Consider the following 21,247-nt stretch of genomic DNA (forward strand, 5'->3'; position numbering starts at 1 on the left):
TGTGTGAGCCTTTTATCAAAATGTTTTTATAGGTATAGAGTACTGTGGGGAAAGATAGGACACCTTTAGCATATAATATCCGAATATCCTGATTGTGTTTTTAATTTAGTCAATTAACAACGGTGTATGGGGTTTTATTATTCTGTGAAAAAGTGTCCCAACTTTCCCCACCCTACTATATGAAAAGTTCTAGAAGATATCTAGCATCTGTCTAAATAACCTTGCTGTTTCATTTGTTTTTAATAGGCTAATCAACATAGGGCTGAAAAATCTAGGGTGGCCTGCCCACCCTGCCACCCAGGTTCGGCATGTATATATAGTATTATGTGCTACAGTGTCAGCACAGGCATACCATAGTAGGGTGGGAAAGAAAGCGACACTTTTTCATTTTTATTTGTAGTCCCATTTGATGATATACAACGAACATTTAACGAATTATTAAATGGTATTCTTACGACTCCCATATATTTGCATATTATGTGCTAAAGGTGTCCCATCTTCCCCCACCCTACTACATATATAAAATAGTAATGTTGTTATGTTATGTATGACAGTTGAAACAACGTCTTTAAATGTTTTTTTCCTATCATCTCACATGTCTAATAATTCAATCTGACCTTTGAAGGAACTTGTACCAGTGTGAACTTTCCTGTGCACACATTGATTTCATTCCATTGGTTAAAAATTAACCAATCATTTCAGCTGATTTTCAATGACGTAACAATGTGTCATTGTGCGATTGAAATTTATAAATTCTATATTTTCTCATTGGTTAACCTTTCCTAAACACTGACTTGGCATAATGGCACAAACACTGTACGTAAAACTTCTATACACTGCAGTATTAAAATATATGGGACCACAATGTAGTTTTGTCGTGTTGTACATTTATAATTTAATATTTTTAGACACTTTGCAGTTTTACTTTTAATATATATTGTAAAAGTTATATAAAAATATGGTAAAAAATTCGTTACTTTTGTGTCAAAGCTAAATGTAAAAAATAGATAATTTTATATATATATATATATATATATATATTTTTGTAACTTTAAAAACGTAACAATTCTTTTTGATAACTTTAGTTCCCATGAGTCTTGTCCCATGAGATACATGACAACAGTTGCTGTAAACAGGTGCCGTAATTTCGGCGCACAATTCCACAGTCGTTAGCGCGTTTCTTGTCACCAGAGAATAACGTTTCGAGGCTCGATGCTGCCACCGTTGCGGGCCTATTTGTCCACAGGCAGTTTTCGCTTTGTGTCGTCCAAATTGTAACGCGTGCAAAATAAAGCAATCACTAAATTGCGTATATAGTTTATTCGTAAAAACGAGGTGCATAAAATAGACCACCCGTTTTGTAACACCGAAATTTTACGAAGGGATAAATAAGTGACACCTAACTTTCAATATTTGCATCAAAGTATTTTTCCGTCCGTACGCGTTCGCATTGTGTACTAAATACAATATAGTTTTAATATTTACATATTTTAGTCTGTTGGGACACAAGTAAACGTATGCAGCGATTTTTCAAAGAATTTCTGATTAATTGTGCAAACACATTCATAGACTTTGAATTTGAAAATATTTGTTATTCCTGTAAACCGGCAGTTTGTTATTTACCCTCCTTGTCAAACGATTTCAGTTCATTTCCATAAAATTTAACGGCATGTCTATTACTCAATGTATGTCAGTGGCAATTTCTTATGGCATTCCACATTTTTGGTTGTCATAACACTACTCTTGCGGGCAGCTATTCCGTCATAGTCCGATTGTTGACGGAGGGCTACGTCACACAAGAGCTCAGCGCCCAGACTTGCCCGCTTGGGATTGTCTTGGTGTGGTTTAATTGCATCGTAATGTGTTTTGTTACCTTGTAGAGCTAAAACTTTTAGTGCTTGCCCTTTTTCGTCTATTTACACAATTGTTGAATATTAAATTCGCCACACGCGCTTTTAGAAGCAAAATTCCCTGTATGGAATGAAGTATGTAGGCCCGTAATTTCCGATCGCTGCTTTTGCCGGCAAACAATACTTTATTTTGCACGCATGTTTTTAATATAGCGCATATTAAAATCTTTAAGAAGTGTTTATCATAAAAACGGAACGAAAACACTATATACATGCGATATACGTCAAAATCGAGACAGAAAACTGCCTGCAAAAATTGCCATAATTGTGGGCCCAAAAAAACAAATGAAAAGTTTTCCAAATTGCCGACTATGTTTATTTATTACTTCATCAGCAATTAAATAAAACAAAATTGTGCAGCGTTTTTCTTCGGTCTTTAGAAACGTTTCCGAAGCCAAGATTTAAATAAATTGAAATATTGCTGTATCGGTTATGCTATCGTGCCCATGCTACTAAAATCACAAATCGTCAAAATGATTATCAGCCTTTTTTCAGCGTTCGACGAAAGATTCAAATCTGCACGTCCGATGTTATTGTTGCGTCATAATAGGGAATTGATACGTCATAATAAGTAATACTACTAACTTGCCGTATAACTTCCATTCAAAAACTCCGGCTCTTTATTCGCTCATAAAGCCTTTATTACGATCGTCAGACGAAACAATAATATTTTAATGGCGCCGATGAGTGTACGGTGTTGTCATAGCTATACCACGTGACTATTGTCGACGTAATAATCAGTGAATTGTGGTATGACAATACACCTTTATATGTGCGTGATATGATATAATTATATTAATGCACAGTATAATCATTTGATTCATTTGACCGTTTTGCTTTCAAGCTTTTTTTCTTAGCACTTTCGAAAATTAAATAGACTTGAATAGGTTTCGCCCCAACAGCGTTTTCTTGTATTTGTGGTTAGGTTCAGGCAAGTACACATATGTGGTGGTCGTACCACATCAGTGCTTCAGATTTTTGGCTACATTGTGTTTCTAACGAATAGGGATACGTTTATTAACTTTTCTTTGAAGTCAGTCCTGCTATTTGCAAACCAATCAATAAAAAAACGGTCCTTTAACTTTTAAGCTGTGCTAATACGCTTTTCCTTGCTTCCGACGTCGAAAAGAAAAGAAAAAAAGGCGAGTTTGGGTTGTCCATTCACACGGGCATGCCCATTCATGACGTGGCGCCGTCAAATAAAGGCCATTGTGACGGCACAGGCGCGGCCCGGTACTTTTTGTCTCAGCTATCGCCAAGAAAAGCTCAATTGTTGCGGCCGATATTTTTCTAATACAGTCGATTGTTTCTTAAACCTCGCCGTACCGTGCCGTGACTTGCCCCAGCCCCCCCCCCCTGTCCCCCAAAAGCCGCATACATCACCACAGCGTGTCTTACATCGTTTATGAACTTCTCACACGTGTTGCGGCCCGCTATGCCACCTGATAAACAAAAAAAACTCCGAATTGAAAATCACCCTACCGAAAATACAACTTATAATTAGTAGTTGTATATACAAACCCCGCATGCTAGTGCGACATCAAATCAAAACAGCCCAAAACTCTACCCCAACCCATACGCCTTTATAAACACCGGCGATCGCTATTATATAAAATCTATCAATTTTAACTCATAAATTCCGGTCGTGCCCGGACCCGGCGATGGAACAAGACAGTAATTGTTTGCTTAACCTGTTTTGATAGCTCGCTGCATACCGGCATTGTAGCAATCGATTATACCAAATACAACGGCGTGTTTCTAACTTCAAAATAATGGCTTTGACATCACAAATGGCCACACCGTTTAACGGAAATTTCGCTTTAAAAATTTAAATGTTTGGCTGACGATAAAAGTTGCGGTTTTTTTCATTTCCTTTAACTTTTTTTTATAGATATTTATATAGGTTATTTTTATTTAAAAATAAACTTACTTTAAACTTTTTAACATAATTCGTTTTGTTTATTTTCCGTAAAAGATGCGTTTCAGATTTACCACGTGACGTAACCTTGCAAAGTTATTGCATTGATGGTTTGTATATATTTGCCATGTAACTTATAATACGTAACTACGTAATGTTTACTTGGGTATTGCATCAGAAGTAGCGTTCTGTCAATGTTTTACGAAAACCACAGCTTAATCGCACCCCAAGGCCCGTGTACACGACTAACAAATACACACCTGCGTGTTACGTGTCCATGAGAATAATTGTACAGCTCATTCATTATAAACCCAGCTGCCACCGTGTCTAAGACCGCCTTGCACCGCTTTATTCCGGTCTACTCCGGTTTCTGAAAGTGTGTGGGAATTTAAATTCCTTTAGTTCGGTTGCTGGCATTGTGGGCTTTGTTACGTATATATTAGGCATTGTTGTGTCATCTGACGATGTACACGACCCTACGAGTCAGTCTGCCGTAATCAAATATTTATCAAATCAAGAAGACACTCGTCTTGTGTTGTTCACTTTTACCTGCTTTTTTCAGCATGTATTATTATTATTGCAGCGAAATCAGTGGGCATTTAGTTTTTTTTTTCAAAACCAGTATATCGCATTGTAAATAAAAATATATTTACAAAATATATATATGATTTCTCGGTATATTCGGGGTAAAAAGGGACATAATTTCATTCTCTTTTTTCGTCCCATTTGGTGGTAAACAAAGAATTATATAACCGTATCCCCACGACTCAAAGACCGTTATTAATTGTTCAGAACACGATTACGAAATATGGGATTTGGAATTTAGATGCTAACAGTATCCCATCTTACCCCACAGTACAATACACAATCTGCCCCAGCACCAATCGTTGTGATTATATGACGTTGGAATCCATACGGAATCCAGTTTTCCAAGAGTATCAGTTTACCCCTAGCCCGGGGCTCTGTTCACCCGTCTGCGGGAACAAAGGACTCGGCGCCCTGGGCAGCTGGGACCACTTGAGTCGGTATTTAATTCACTTGTAAGCTTTCCGCGAGTTCTCATTATTTATTTGACTTTCATTGTTTCGTCACTAAACGCGCTTGTCCTTTTCGCCGGAAACGAGAGTTCCTCTATTATACAATCCCCGGTTCTCGTATTTACTTGTATTCGTAACAATACGCATTGTGACGTAACGTAGGATTAATTAGCGCTGTATTTTTAAAGTTTCTTTAAAATACTACCAGAGCTCTTGAAATAATCGTTCCTAAGCGTTTATTCATATTACGCGTTTTGTTCTTTATTCTAAACACACATTTCCCGACGATAATACTCATGGTTTATATATCATTAAATACCGTTGAGGAGCTAACACGTGCGCCGTCGCAGCATATCTACGCCTTTGTCGTTCATAGGTTGTAACGGACCAACGCCCTTCTCCATTTAACTGTGGTTTTGAGTCAGCCCCCGGTTTCGTTCGGATATTTTTGTTAGGCGGTGTAAACGAAGGAAGTTTTGATATCCCGGCGCCGGGCCGATATTTTTCTAAGCCGGGCCCCCGGTTGTCCACTTGCAGCGGCATATGATGGCCTATTGTTTCGTCACAATGTGGGTGACGACAGGCAGCGTACGTCCGGCCGATGATTGACGGCCGGAAATGACGATTACCCCGAAAACGAGCCGTCGATTAAGCGACGCGTGCGTGTGCGCTCGTGCGTAACAAGCATCGACGAAAGTTACCAAAAATTAGCAATTGTCCAGCGTTGGAGCGGATATCGCAGTCTTTATAAGTTCATCCATAAGTACGAAATTAAGTGATTTTATCTCAGCTTGTCAGCTGTCAATCAAACACTTAATACCACACTGTATACGACAATAAGTCACCACACATGGACGTCCCGACACGCCCGAAATACAGTTTCCGATTCCACAGGCGCTAAACTGATTAGTCATGTTTGACGTGACGTAATAAATTAGTAAATATGTAATTTTTGCACTTACGTGCCCAATTTATTACCACCGGCCAAACTGTTGGCATACATGTTGAAGTCTCTGACACCCAAAGACGAGGCCAGTTTATAAATGTCTCGGCGTTTGACGTAATCTAAGTTTTGATATTTGTACTGCACCTCAAAACCGTATTTGAAATACTTGGCTTTATTAAGACAAGCACTCGTCTCAAGTGCCGTGCGTGTACTGAAGTAGGTGTATTATTATACAGAATTATGTAGCTTTAGATATTACGAAAATCGGCCGTGTTTTTGGCACTTTCAGATTACTGCTGAACGCTTTTAATATCCGTAACTTTGTTTTTTTATGTGTTCTTTTATCAATTTGTACTGGTTTATAAATGTCAGATTACCACATAGCGTTTTTTTTATATTCGTAAATCGTTTCTTTTCCGATTTTTTTTATCAGTTTTTAGGCGTTCATAAATGTGGTATTGCAAATAAAGGAATGTCGTAAAAGTAATATTTTCTTGGCAATAAAACGCACAAGATTTACTCAGTTACCGCAACGACGTGGTAGCCTTCCCAACAACGAGCTATTAATATCAAATAGCGACGATTTGCTGAAACTACAGGCTTATGAGGATAACAGGTCCTTAACTTAACTCATATCGCTCCGCAAATTCATTCTTTTCGCTGGTTTTCATAGCAGACCGAGCCAGCTCCGAGGTGCGGCTAGCACGGGCTTGTCCCGGTCCAAAACAAACACACGACGGTAAACTTTTCTTTCATGTTAAACAAATCACTTTCCTATTGGATTTCTACGCGGCCCCACGACGCCGTTCTTTTGCGTATTGTCCACGTCTCATAGTTGAGCATATAGGGAAAAAGTTTAGGCAAGCGTACTTTAGGCTCGGGTCGACCAGCTTCGGGTCACTTGGTGTGTTTTCGGCGAGGAGATTTAAATTTAAAGAGACGACCTTTTAACTGTTTGAGGTTATTGCGTGTAAAGGGCTATAGCAAAACTTTGTCAGAAAGGAAACATATTTTTTTGTTGATAACTTGCAAAAAGAAGGATTTAAATATAGAATATTTTTAAACAGGCAGTTTATATGTATATGTATTTATTAAAAATGTTCGTGGACAAATTTTCAAGCGGTATTGCAGTTTTATTACGTCTTGCAAAAAGTTATTTTTACTGCTAGGACCGTAGCAAATTGTTGTTTTGATAATTCTCGGTAAATAAGGGTTTTTTTTATTTCGAGCATGAACGGGCAAGTCTACACGTCGATGTCTTTTAGATTACGGCGATTCCAGACTTGCTGCGAAATCTGAGATTTCTATTGTACTTCGAGTTCCCGTGTGTTTATTTTACGAATTCGCGCGAGACTTTGGAATCTAAAGCACCCTAAACCAGTCTTAATCGTATATTGCGCTTTTAGATATAAACAGTGCAGAAATTAGAAGCCCTAAATTTAGCTGTACAATTATATTTTTATATTGTAAACTTTTCAAAACTAAGGCGCATTGCAAACTATAGTTCTTTATTTAAATACAGCTTTAGATAGAGACAACACAGAATACGATTTACTAGTTTATTCTTTATGGGTGAGAACCTGCGGCGCCTGAGGTTTATGGGCCAAACTCGTTCTATTATTACCCTATTTTTATCCAGTTTAATCGCTTAAAATGTTATCGTTTTCTCTTCGCAGGAATTTCATTTTGAAGTTTCTTAATTCTTATTATTATTATTGCTGATAATGTTAAGCGTCCTCCAACCTACCAAACTATCATCATGCGAGCTTCGATCGTATGATAACGCTGACGTCATGGCCTCGTTACGTCACAATGACATCATGGATCACGGCGCGATGAATATGTACAGGATGGACTCGATTGGAAATTTCGCTTCATCAGAAGACTCATGCTCGTCGTCGAACTACGATCACGACTACGATGTCAAAACACCCCATATTTTCACCAGCAACCAAGGTAGTTTAAAAATAACTGGTTTTAATAGTTTATGATTGTTTATTACATACTTTCACCAATTTTGTTTTGTATTTTTTTGCGTTTTTTATTTGTAACGTGTAATTTTCCTAATTTTTTTGATTTTTTTGCCCTCGTCGTTAACGTTTGTGACGTCACAGGCATCGCTTGTTCGGGAAACTCGAAGAGAAACGCGAAGACTCGTTGGAGTCCTGAGGAAGATGAGAGATTAAAAAGTTTGGTTGATAAACACGGGGTTGACGACTTCCAGAAAGTTTCATCTTATTTTACGGTGAGGAAGCAAAAAAAATGTTTAAAGAAAAAAATAATAATATTTAAAAAAAAAAAATTTAATAACTAAATATATTATGAAAATTGGGTGGGTTGAAAAAATAGAATAAATATACCTTCCGTTTTTGTTATACTATGGGATGATCGCTGACGTGAAACGGATTTGATACGACGTAAACATCGCCAAGATAAATCAGCCCCATGTTTCTTTTTGTTATGAAAAGTTTAAATGTACATTTTTTATCAACGTGAATTTAATCGATTCGATTTTTTTCTGATTTTTGTCTGGCATTTTTCGCAGGATCGCTCAGACATTCAGTGCTTACAACGTTGGCAGAAAGTTTTGAGTCCTGAGCTCATAAAAGGGCCGTGGACGAAAGACGAAGACGAGCTAGTTGTCGAATTGGTCAAGAAATATGGTCCGAAAAAATGGTCGCTGATCTCCAAGCATTTGAAGGGGAGAATCGGGAAGCAGTGCCGAGAGAGGTTTGCCTTTTTCTTTTCTCTTTTTCTTTTTTTTTGTTTGTTGTTCTCTCGTTTTTCACGTGCCTTGGGATTTTATGCGTCCACGTAACGAATGAAATTATTCCACGTTTATTTAACGTAATAATAATACTAAAGAAACAAATTTGTGAGATAAAAAAAACTTAAAATTCCTATTAAAATTCAGGGTATCGCAAAACAATTGTTAAAATAAAACAAATGTTTCAATAATCCAAATTTTTCACAGATTGTATAGAGATTAAAAACATGTCTAAATTAAAAAGTAAAAACACCAAAACTACCCAAAATTATTAATAATACTTGAAATATTTGTTAACACCAATGGCACAACCATACAAAACTTTGTTCCGTCTTTATATGTTCTTGTACAAAAAACCATCGACATATCTATTTTAGATTAATAATACCTAAAATATGAAATGATAAATGATAATTACTTTATTGTTACAAAAACCAAACATATATAAAAAAAACAAAACATATCAATTTTAGATTAATAATATATAAAATATATAATGATGAATGAATAATATTAAAAATATATTTCTCCCCACAGATGGCACAATCACTTAAACCCTGATATAAAGAAATGTGCTTGGAGCGAAGACGAAGATAGAATCATCTTTGAAGCTCATAAGAGGCTTGGGAATAGATGGGCTGAGATTGCTAAGCTTCTTCCTGGAAGGTAAGAGCTAAGAAAATATTTTGTAAAAAGTTAATGAGAAAAAAAGCATTTAAAATTAATGTTGAACAGAACATTCTTTATAAAATTATTAAATTAATTACATTTTTTTTTAATGTTTTTTTTATTAGTTCAAGTAAAAACAAAATAATTACTTTTTCATTCTTAACTGCAAAATTTTGTTCTAAACAACTTCTGTAAAATAAGAATCCAAGTTTAAAAGATTTTTTTTTATTGTATTTATGTTAAGTGACAAAACAAAACAATTCTGCAATTTTTAAAATTAAATTGTTTTTGTTTCATTATTTTTAGAACTGACAATGCAATCAAAAACCACTGGAATTCTACGATGAAACGAAAAGTTGAAAATGAAGGTTATTTATCGGGTCCCATGCCACCGTACATTATCGATAAATTGGGACCCCTAGCAAGACACCCGCTCCTACCAATGTGGGATTCACAGGTGCGGCAGATTATTAGTTTTAGTAGATTACCCATATTAGTGTATTATGTTTTGTTGTCATTTTGTACAAAAGTTTTTAAAAAATTGTTCAAAATTTCCAATAAAAAATTGTTCACCAATATACAGTTTAAAAAAAATATTTAAAAATTGTTTAAAAACTTAAATTTAAAAAAGTTAAGTACAACTTACAATTTAGAAATAAAACTTAAAAAATTGTGAAACAAAAAAAATTTTAATGATTTTGTTCCCACAGAGCCAATTCACAAACATGATTGGCCAATTTCAAGTCTACACCCCTTCTCTTGATTCAACCAATCAGAACGCTTCGTTTGTTTTGTCACAATCACAGGATGGAGAGTTTTCACAGGTGAGAAATATAAAGAAAGGAGAATTTGAAATTAACATTAAACTTTGTTTTTAGGGTAACATTTCAGGTCTCAATTCATGACTTTAATTTTGTAATTTAGTTTTTTTTCCTTTTTCTGTAATTTTAAAAACAGGATTTTTAGATGTTTGCTGGGAGGTGTCTCCGTCCAATTAAATTTTCAACTTTAATTTTTTTTTAAATTTCGGTCAAAATTTATGACCTAATTCGTTTATAAACAATTTTTTTCCCCTTAAAACAATATCGAAATTTTTTTTGATTTCTCCCCTTTTTACACCAGGGAAGCAACGAAACAGAATCGGAAGAATATCATCTTATCAACATCAGTGGAGCACAGAGTCTTTCCCCTCTTAAAAGGATGAACATTATTCGCATCCCGGATCTAAACAAGGTGACTTTTAAAAGAAAAATCGTGAAAACTGAATAAAAATAACAGAATATCTGCTGCAGAAACTTTTTTAATACTTTTGTTTATTAAGAAAAACATGAAAAAATATTTAATCTTAAAAAGATTAATAAGGTGACAATTTTTAAAAGAAAAAATTCCACTGTGATTTTGCAAAAATGACCTAAAACTAAAGTAAAACATTAGAATGTAACTGTAACTTAGCTACAAAGTTTAAAACAAGGAGTAGAAGTTTTTAAAGTTTTTTTTCATTAACAAAAACAATTATTATAAAAATCATTAAAAAACTTATTTTTAATAAAAATTATATATAATATATATATATATATATATTTATTTAAAAAAAATCATTAAAAAAATTACTTTTTATTTAAATTATTTTTTTTCAACAGAATCCAACAGGTTGGACCCAGCTTAACCCATCCCAACCAGGGAATTCCCCTGTTACCCCAATAAAGTTCACCCACATGGCAAAGGCGGGCAAAACAGGTGAGTCATAGAAATGTTATAATAATGAACTATGCTTAATTTCTGGGTCCTCAGCTTTTTAAAATTAATAATTTTAGCTTGTCACTTATCAAACTTTTTTGTAAATCATTTTTTAGCGGCTCATTTGGTATAAAAACGTACTCTCTGATTAAGTTCTTGACAAACGACAGACGAAACGCCGGAAATACACAACGTTTTATACCATATGAGCCGTTAAAAAATTATTTACATTTTGTCTGGTAGCGGGAGTAACAGAATAGTTTTTAACATTGCTGTGTACAAACAAATGTATTCGATTTTCTTTATGCTTGTTATATTAACAATCAACCATCTCCACCAGACGTGAGACTAACAAGCAAAGGACTGGCAACCCTCTCGCGTTGTTCAAACACGAATGGTCTTATCTCAATTACGTCACCAGCTGCTACGAAGTTCCTTTCCCCACCTACGATACTTAAACGGTGATTATTGGATTGAAATTTGCTATTTTGCATGTTTTTGCGAATACATATTAGTAACTATGTACTGGATTATTTTTATATAGCGTGGCTAAGTGGTTAGGTGCTTGCATTGTAACCAAAGGGCCCCGGGTTCGATGCTCTAATGATGGGGTAATACTAATTTACGGGAATACGCTAACGACGGGAATCGCAATCTAATTCACGGGAATACGGTAAAACGGAAAAGACGGGAAAAACTGCAAACTAATTTATGGGAATACGGGAACTTACGGGAATGTGTTTTGCAACTGACTGTGTATGTGTCAGATTTCGCTATTTGTATTTTAAGTATGTCTTTAGGTTAGGACTTTAAGTTGCCTAAAAATGGATAACAAATTGACAAATTGAATCAATTCGCGGCTATTGCAAGTTTGCAGCGTTTTAAATTAAAGGCTTTCAACTAATTATAACTTCTCCCCCACACAGAAAACGCCACACACGCAAGCAGTCACAGCCATTACCACGCTCATACAGCGCAAGCCAACCCCCAAGTGAAGTTAAGAGCTCAGTGTCACGTCAACTATCAATGGGGGCGGAACCTTTCAATGATTCTCAGATCACCGATGCCATGATAGGTGAGTAGTGTAGGGTGTGATGATAATATATAGTAGGATGGGGAAGTTGGGACACCTTTTAACTCTATTTTCTCGTCCCATGCAGTAGTAAACAAGGAACATTTAAAGAAATATAAAACTATATCCCCACAACTCCCATAGACTGTTGTTAATTGTTTAAAACACGATCAGGATATTTATATATTTTGTGCTAAAGGTGTCCCATCTTCCCCCACCCCACTATATATTCACGATTTAAAGTAAGTGTATAATGGTCGGTACAGGTGTAAGACCATTTTTTGGAAATTACTAAGAAAACGATTTAGATTTTTTAAGTTTTTGTAGAACGGTAATATTTTAGTTGATTTTGGAACTTTTTATTTTTTACACGTTTAGAAGAATCAAAAATCTAAAAAATGTAATTTAACTTGCTAATGAAAAATATAGAGAGAAGTAAAATAATAGAAGATTATTTTTTTTTTTTCAGACGAATTGATTGGTTCGACCAACGAAGGAACAACGAATGTTACGTCACAGATGCCTCCGACTGTCACGTCATCAAACCCCCCTATGACGTCACTAAACCCGGTAAAGAATTTTCCCCAAAAAATACGATTCAATGTAATTAAAAATTGAATTAAAACGATTTAATTTTTCAGATTGACTTTTCGCGTTTGACCTTTAATAACCCCGTGACCTCGAGTCAGCCGGTCGCGCCACAAGGTTACCAGAGTTCATGTCCAGAGATACGCAGCTACCCACATTATGTCATGTCGCAACAAAATCACAAAACACCGAACAAAACAACGCCGATCAAAAATTTACCTTTTTCACCATCGCAGGTAAATTGAACGATCGTTTTCCTTTCTTAACTTGTATAAAGGCCATGCGCTTTTAAACGTATCTAACTCTTAAGAACGTTAAAACGTAAAAACAAATAAAAAAATTAAACAAATTAAATAAAATTTACTTTTTTAAAAAACATTTTGTAAAATTTACTTTTTTAAAAAACATTTAAAAAACATAACTATTCTTATTTTCAAGTTTTAGGCAAATGTAACATGTTTGTATTTTTCCATGTTTTCAATATTATTTACATATTTCTTACTATTTACAGTTCATGAACAATTCCATGGAGATCGAGCAACCTTCTCTAACATCAACCCCTGTGAAAATAATAAACCCAGCTTTTCAGACTCCTGTGAAGAAGGGAGATCCCCGAAACAAGGAAAACAAGTAAGTTCAATCAATTTACCGATGCCGTGATACGGTAGTGCCTCTAGCTCGGGGGTTACAGGTTCGAGAATCGAGCCTGCTACCGTTTAGGGCGTTGTGTCCTTGGGCATGACACTTAACGACAATTGCTTCAACCTAATGGTCACTAATCGGTTGTCTAAATTGTCAACTATACATAAAAACGCCCACAAAGTTACATACGTGGTGACTCGTAAGCGAACACGAGGTGTATGAAACAGAACGCCCGTGTTATAACGACTGTCATTAGCTCGATGCCCGCCCAAAGAAAAATAAGCTACATTCATTTATTAACGTTATATTAACCGGCTTTTTTTTTCTAGTGGTTTCACTCCCGCATTCTGCCGTTCCATCGCGGAGTCTGTACCACGCACACCAACGCCGTTCAAAAACGCAATGGCGGCTCAAGTAATGAAACATGGTCCTATTAAAATGGTAAGTTTGCTGCATTGTGTATCTTTAATAATTTTGATACTCTTTAAAAATGTTAACCTAATTTTTGTTCACTTTATGGTTTCTAAATCGTGAGCAAAAAAAAACAAAAATTCTGACATAAAATTTCACCGAATGTTTTTTTTTAATTTTGTTCTCGTCTTCTAATTGGTCCAAATTCCACCAATCACAGCCGGACACTCCAAACTCATTAGACGACTTATTTGAGATGATCAACAGAGAAGAGAAAACGAATTATGAACCAAAACCTAAAAGGGCGAGAACCGACATCGAATACAAGGTTCGTTTTTTTCATTTTCTTTACCTAATTTAGTTGTTAGTCTCGCTTCTGGGAGGATACGTGTTCGAGGCTCGTTGTCGCCACCATTGTGGGCTTATGTGTTCCTAGGCAAGACAGTTAGCGGCAATTGCTCCTTTAATCGATTTTGTTCATTTTATTAGCCGGGAAAAAAAACTATTGCCAAAAAAATCAAAAAAATATTGACAAAAAAAAACATTTTTTTATTTTTATTTTTCTCCTTACAGCCCGACCGCGTACGTAAGGCGTTGCTTCTCGGCGACGATTGGATGAAGACGCGATCCCCAAACATCAACTGTCAAGTGTCAATCAAAAGTGGGCTCGTCAAATCAGAACTGGTGGGTGGAGCTTATACTAACAGAAAATTATACGCCAATTAACCATTTTTTTACAGATTTTTACCATTTGTTTTATAATTTTTTGCCTAGAATTTGTTGACTTATTTTTTGGCCATTTTTACCAGGGGTTTTTGGTTACTTATTTATTACTTATATTTTTACTAGTACTTGCCCATTTTTAACATTTATTTATCCATTTTTTCACCAGGACACCCAACTCTACCCACCCCCTCCAACCTTCGGCACCGAGCAGTTGTTCCCATCCAAGTGTGACGTCAAACAGGAACCGTTACCTAGCAACGGCTACGTCACGGGCGGGGAATACCCTCCTCTTTTCAACGAAACACCCGCCGAACTCGACTACGCCGACGAGTTGTTGGACGAAGACTTCACTCGTTTTTTCACCGATGACGATTCTGACGCCACTATCGCATCTTCGATGCTGACGTCATCGCTGACGTCATCAACGTGTTCACTACACTCCCTAATGAAACCAACAGTAATGGGCGACAGGAGACGAGCACGAGGGGCGCCGGTAAATAACCGTTTTGTTATGAATTGTCGTCAACCCAAGGCCACATTCTAAACCTAAAGCAACAAATTTTATCCACAAATTCAAAGCCGCTAATTTATAGCCGCAAATTCGTAACCTCTTGTCTCTCTTATCTGTTTCAAACCGGCTTTTAATTCTCGTGATATCCTTTTAAAACTGCATTTTTTATTTAAAAATTTTACTTTTTAAGATTTTTCACAAAAATTTAAATTTGACCTTTTTTTCTCTTTTCAGCTCGATACTGCCTGGGAGGAAATCGCTTGCGGTAAAACAGATGACCAACAAAGCATGACAGCGGCCGCTAAGTCGTATATGATGCTGATAAACCCATCACTGATATAAAGATCCCACCAACCACCACCCGAAAACTACATTCCAAGGGTGCCAAGTTCAAGCCCCGCCGAAGTGACTTTTAAAAGTGGTGAGAAACCAACGAAATGCTTCTTTCTCTTTTTCTATTTATGAATCGAAAAATCCAACCACGAATCGCAGAGTTCATAAGTTTATATTCTATTTTTCTACCTCTTACGTCATCATCGTGTATAGTTGTGTACATATCTGCGCGAGCGCTATTTTAGTTTCAGTATTTTCGTCACGAGAAAGGTATCGTTCGCTGTGCTCGATGTAGTTTCGTGACGTCATGGCGGTGACGTCACAAATTCGTGACGTCACGGCGGCGACGTTATAAAATGCGGTATACCCAATTATTATAGCGCTTTTTTCAAAGGTGTACAGCTTTACGTACTAATGCATAAGAACGTGTGTTTATAAACATAGGTGCTGACTATCCATTCCGCTGCTATAGCACAAACAACAAACCATATTCTAACTTTACTATGTAGCAAAACAATGTTAAATATAAGTTGCTCGCTTGCCAGAATTTGCTGCTCAAAAACGACCGTTAAAAATCATATTCCAACTTTTCCTATGTCTGACTTCAGAATCATACCTTGTTGTTGCTGCTGGAATGACAAATATTATACAAACCACTTTATTGCGTATAACTCTTAAACTACATAAGTTCCAGTCTGCAAGTAAAATGCTTACTATATAGTTGGGCGGGGAAGATGGGACACATTTTCATTCCATTTTTTCGCCCCATTTAGTAGTAAACAAAGAACATTTAAAAAATTATAAAACCGTATCCTCACGACTCCCATAGACCGTTGTTTATTGTTTAAAACACGTTCAGGATATTTGGATATTATGTGCTAAAGGTGTCCCGTCTTCCCCCACCCTACTATAATAATACGTACACACATTACTGCCGGACAATTAATACATACACGCTACATACGTAGACAACTACACGGTTTCCTAATTGGTGCCCGAACACCCCGTTTATGTCTTGTTTTAAAAACTTGCTGCTAAATCAGTAAAATAAATGTCACAATAATATGTTGCAACAAATTTAACGTTATAGACCAGCGGTGTATAGACTGTAGAGTCTCCAGGAAAAGGGCCACCGGCTATAAAAACAAATATTGGCAAAAAATATTTAAATAATAATGAAATACAGTTTACGAAACGTACTTAAAACGCAGGCACTTTCTAATCAAACTTTTGAATCTTGACTTTTTTTATTTTCGAACAATTTTTTTTACCGTAATTTATACATTGTGTTGTTTTGTCAGTCAATTCTAATCACTTTTTTATTTATTCTTCAGTGATTTGATTTATAATTTTTAAATCGAATCCATTTTTTTTTGTTCCGTGATGAAAAATGAGCAAATTTTTGGTTTACCATTTTGAATTTTTCGTTGTATTTTTTGCTATTTTTTGTCAAGTTTTTGTTGTTGTTTTTTTAGCTTTTACTGTCGAAGCACTACTAACGTTGTTTATCAGCCTTGTTGTACAAATGTTCCGATGTGTTGTTAAATAAAAAAATTTACTGAAATTTTGATAGTGTTTTATATATATATTCGAAAAACTATTAAATTTTTAGAATCTTAGTAGAACATACATGTTTTATTTAATGTTAGGGTAATACGGTTCATGTTTCATTCTCCTTTCTCGTCCAATTTAGTTGTAAACAAGGAACATTTACTGAAATAAACAACCGTTTTCTCACCGCTCAAAAGATCGTTGTTATTTGTTCAAAACACGACTAGAAAATGCGAAACAAAATATTCCAACGGTATTCATCTTAACCCACAATATAATATACATTACAGACCTTTTTCTATTCTACTTAAAATCAAAAATCGATATTTTTTTCTACAGTCTTTTACCAGCAATCAGAGTATTGTTCAAGCCAGATTAAAAAAAATCTAAATTAAACGGACGCTTTGTTTAATGACCATTATCAGAACACTTAAGCGCAACTTTGCGTGAACCTGCAACACAATTTATATTAACGCCATGGCTTAGTGGTTACGGCGCCTCTAATACACAGGTTGCATGTTTCAGCTAAAAGCAAGTTACATTCGTTCAACGTATAATTGCTTAGTGGCATATAATGGTTACCGCGCCTCTGCCTCTAGTCCGTGGGTTAGGGATGCTAAAGCAAGTTACATTGATTCAACTCATAATTGGTAATAATGAGAGCGTACGGGCACTGCAGTGCGACAGCAAGCGTTTCACTGTGAAACCACTGTAAGCATAGACGCGTACAGTTGTGTGGCTGTGTGATCTTAATATACTATAAGCCTATAAAGTGTAGCAGTCAAGTACAGTCATTGGTTTGCTTGTACGCAGTTTAGTAATGTATTGGTTACTCAATGTAACATGAAAGTGATCAGAAAGTAAATAAAGGTTGCAGAGGGATAGAATTATATGTATAGTAGGTTGGGGTAAGATGGTACATCATGTTTTTAACCCGTTCTTCGTCCCACATGATAGTAAACAAAGAATATTTATAGAATTACGTAACCGTTATTCTCAAGATTCTGAAAAATGTTGTCAATTGTTTTATTGTTATTTGTATGTGAGGTTTCGCTATTTTTGCTATTTTAGGAATTTAGGAAAATAAACGATTAGTTTTATTGAATTGTTTTTTGACAACAGCATTATATACTGTGTATATGAAACGAAATGACAGTTCATAGTTTGGATATAAAACTGCGGAATCGTAAACTGGACGACCAAAGCTGTCAGCGCTTATTTAGGTAAGTCTTTGCATACGTGTATACCTTAAAAACATATGTCCTTTTGTGTCGTTTAGTGACGTCCATAAATCTTGGGCATTTGCAACGTTGCAAATAAGCGCCAAATTTCTTTAAAAATTTTTAAAAAATAAACAAGAAATATGTACAAGCCGTTCGTAACACATAATACTCGCTTAAAAGCCGTATGTGTTCCGCACATAAAATGCTTATATAATTAAAAATTATAACTTCCATGTTCGCAATACAGACGGTGTATGTTTTAACAATAACATTAACAAAACAATAACATTACAAGCCAAACTCATTATAGTGTATTACAAAATATTTCAAACAAAGAACGACCATAATTGAGTATTTATACAAATGTCTCAATAAGTTAGTTCTAACATTCTTCGTTTTCCTGTGATCCTTTATACACGGGCGGGGGGGTTCTGTTGGAAATCAGAATATTTTTATTAGTTAGATATTTGGCTTCCAATTATTTTGCATGTCTCGAATTGGTTTAGTAGGGTGGGGGAAGATGGGACACCTAATTATTCTATTTTCTTGTCGAATTTATTTGTAAACCAAAAATTTTGAAGAATTATAAAACCGTATCCTCACGATTCCCATAAACTGTTGTTATTTCTTTAAAACACGATCAGGATATTGGATATTTTGTGCTAAAGGTGTCCCATCTCCCCCACCCTACTATATATTATTAGTAGCAACGCATGAGTCAATTTAGTAAAAACTTTTACAAAAATGTCAAAATGCTTGCTTTTCATATATGAATTATCCGTGTATACGAAACTTCATTCCGTCAATACGTGCAACCGTATTGACTTGCCATTTACAATACAGGTGTTATTAAATTGGGTAAAACACGGTTAGAACGTTTATATATACGGGTATATAATCACCAAATGGCAGGAGAAAATAGAATGAAAATGTGTCCCATCTTACCCCACCTTACTATATCTATAAATTTAATTATCATCGAAAAACAAAAAAAATGAGATAAGCAAAAGCCTATAATATAACTTGAGTTAAAATAAAACGTAGCCATTTAAGTATTAACATAAAATATTTACCCGTTTGCGAGATTTTTTCCAACCGTGTGACAGAACGTACAAAAGTTGCTGTATGATTCTCCTGTGACGTCACAAACAGGTGCATAGTTTCTCTTACATCCTCCTAATAACTGTTGACATCTGCATTCCACCACTCCTGATGCCGCCTAATGAGGTGTTAATATGTTTAAATGTATTATTATAGTAGGGTGGGAGAAGATGGGACACCTTATCATTCTATTTTCTAGTCCCATTTTGTAGTAAACAAAGAATATTTTCAGAATTATAAAACCGTATCTTCACGACTCTCATAGACCGTTGTTATTTGTTTAAAACATTTTGGATTATTATATACTGTTTCTATTATTAATGAATGAATGCCTCTATACCAAAGGTAACAGGTTCAAGCGTCGAAGCTCGTCGCTGCCACCATTATTGCGTACGTGTCTTTTGGCAAAACCTAACAGTGAAAGCTTCAACTTAATCAGTGCTTCCTTATTGTTTGTCTAAATTGTCAGCCAAACGGAAATTCAAAAAGTTACATACATCGTAACTCGTAATCAGGCACGTTGTGTATGAAACAAACCGCCACGCGCCAGGTTTAATAAGTTACATTCATTTAACAGCAGTTTCGCTTACAAACTAATCACCTTCACAAATAAGTTGCTTTTCGGGCCACCCGGAATATTGTTGCAGTCGTATACCCTTTCTGAAAATAATATAAAATCTTTAATATCTATTATGTTGCCTATAATACAGTAATGTGGGGCAAGATAGGATACCATTATAACACCTAAACCCTATATTTTCTAATTGTGTTCTGAGTAGTTAACAACGCTCTTTTAGAGTAGTGGGAATACGGTTTTACATGATTCTGTAAGTATTCTTTGTTTACTACTATGGGGCTAAAAAAAATATTAAAACGTGCCGTATCTTACCCCACCCTACTATATAGTAGAGGGTGGGGAAAGATGGGACACCTTTGGCGCATAATATTTAAATATCCTGACCGTGTTTTAAACAATTACCAACAGTCTGTGGAAGTCGTAAGGATGTAGTTTTATATTTTTTTGAATGTTCTTTGTTTACTAATAAATGAGACGAGAAAGTGTAGTTAAAATAAGTCCCATCTTCCCACACCCCACCTGTACATTTAAATAGTAAAAAGTGGTCGCTGTACCCCTTGTCAATGTCTATGTTATTGGTGTAGCTATATACATACATACATACATACATACGTACACACATACCTTGAACTGCATTCGACACGTAAACACTGCATACTAGTAAACACAACAGAAATATATATTTCATTTTTTAACTTTTCAGAACTCTTCAAATCCAGTAGTAACTGCCAAGTAAAAAAGTTTTGTATTTATAAACCTAGGTTAAAACTGAATTTATGTATGTGTGTGTTCTGTAAGCATAAACTTATACTACTATGGAGTAAGACAATAAACCATTCGCATCCCAATTTTGTTTTGAACAATTTACATCCTCTTTTGGAGTGGTGGGGCAACGGTATATGAATGAAAACTCTCACCATCTTACCCCGACCTACTATATATATATATAGTTTTAATTACAGCTTTGTTATTGTAACTTTAGGGTAAACCTATACAACTATAACCCTTTAACTTTAGAATAGCCTGTGTACTGTAACTTTACTATTTCTCTCACCCTGGCCTACTATATATAGTAGAGTGGGGGAGATGGGACACCTGTTCATTTTATTTTCCCGTCCCATTTGGTAGTAAACAAAGAGCATTCAAAGAATTATAAAACCGTATCCTCACGACTCCCATAGACTGTTGTTAATTGTTTAAAACACGATCAGGATATTTGGATATTATGTGCTAAAGGTGTTAGGTTTTCTCCCGCCCTACTATATATATAGTAATTACAGCTCTATCTATAACTAATAACTATAAAACTAGATAACCTATAAGCGTGCTGCGTATTATGCAAAATCTAACCTGTTTGTTTTGTGGCTTAGTTCTGTAGTAGCTTCACCTGTCTATACGTCACTTCCGCAACTGAAACGAGCTATGACTATGTATATTGTGACGTAATAAAGCACGAACAAAGGACAGCATGAGTCATCGCCACCACGTGACACTCGCGTAGTAACATATTTGGACATCCGGAAAACAT

General features: G+C 35.5%; 2 protein-coding genes across 2 annotated transcripts; one reads left to right on the forward strand and one right to left on the reverse strand.

Annotated features, from left to right (window-relative positions):
• Window positions 1–1,076: 1,076 nt before the first annotated feature.
• Window positions 1,077–16,831, forward strand: LOC149741139 (transcriptional activator Myb-like). The gene is made up of 18 exons (XM_089874458.1): window positions 1,077–7,767; window positions 7,926–8,056; window positions 8,357–8,541; window positions 9,116–9,244; window positions 9,554–9,704; window positions 9,958–10,071; window positions 10,370–10,480; window positions 10,888–10,984; window positions 11,325–11,445; window positions 11,911–12,059; window positions 12,526–12,626; window positions 12,698–12,880; window positions 13,156–13,274; window positions 13,616–13,727; window positions 13,918–14,025; window positions 14,271–14,381; window positions 14,590–14,916; window positions 15,169–16,831. The coding sequence occupies exons 1-18, from the start codon at window positions 7,536–7,538 to the stop codon at window positions 15,274–15,276; spliced, it is 2,589 nt and encodes an 862-aa protein (XP_089730584.1). The 5' UTR covers window positions 1,077–7,535; the 3' UTR covers window positions 15,277–16,831.
• A 1,498-nt stretch (window positions 16,832–18,329) lies between these two features.
• LOC149741140 (uncharacterized) lies at window positions 18,330–20,498 on the reverse strand. Its single transcript, XM_089874732.1, has 4 exons — window positions 20,344–20,498; window positions 19,744–19,802; window positions 19,115–19,260; window positions 18,330–18,472 (listed from the first exon to the last, which is right to left on the reverse strand). Exons 1-4 carry the CDS (start codon window positions 20,405–20,407, stop codon window positions 18,424–18,426), a joined length of 318 nt encoding a protein of 105 aa, XP_089730858.1. The 5' UTR covers window positions 20,408–20,498; the 3' UTR covers window positions 18,330–18,423.
• Window positions 20,499–21,247: the final 749 nt, after the last annotated feature.

The sequence above is a fragment of the Ciona robusta genome, chromosome 1, assembly GCF_009617815.1.
Source record: "Ciona robusta chromosome 1, ASM961781v2".
Classification (NCBI taxonomy): domain Eukaryota; kingdom Metazoa; phylum Chordata; class Ascidiacea; order Phlebobranchia; family Cionidae; genus Ciona; species Ciona robusta.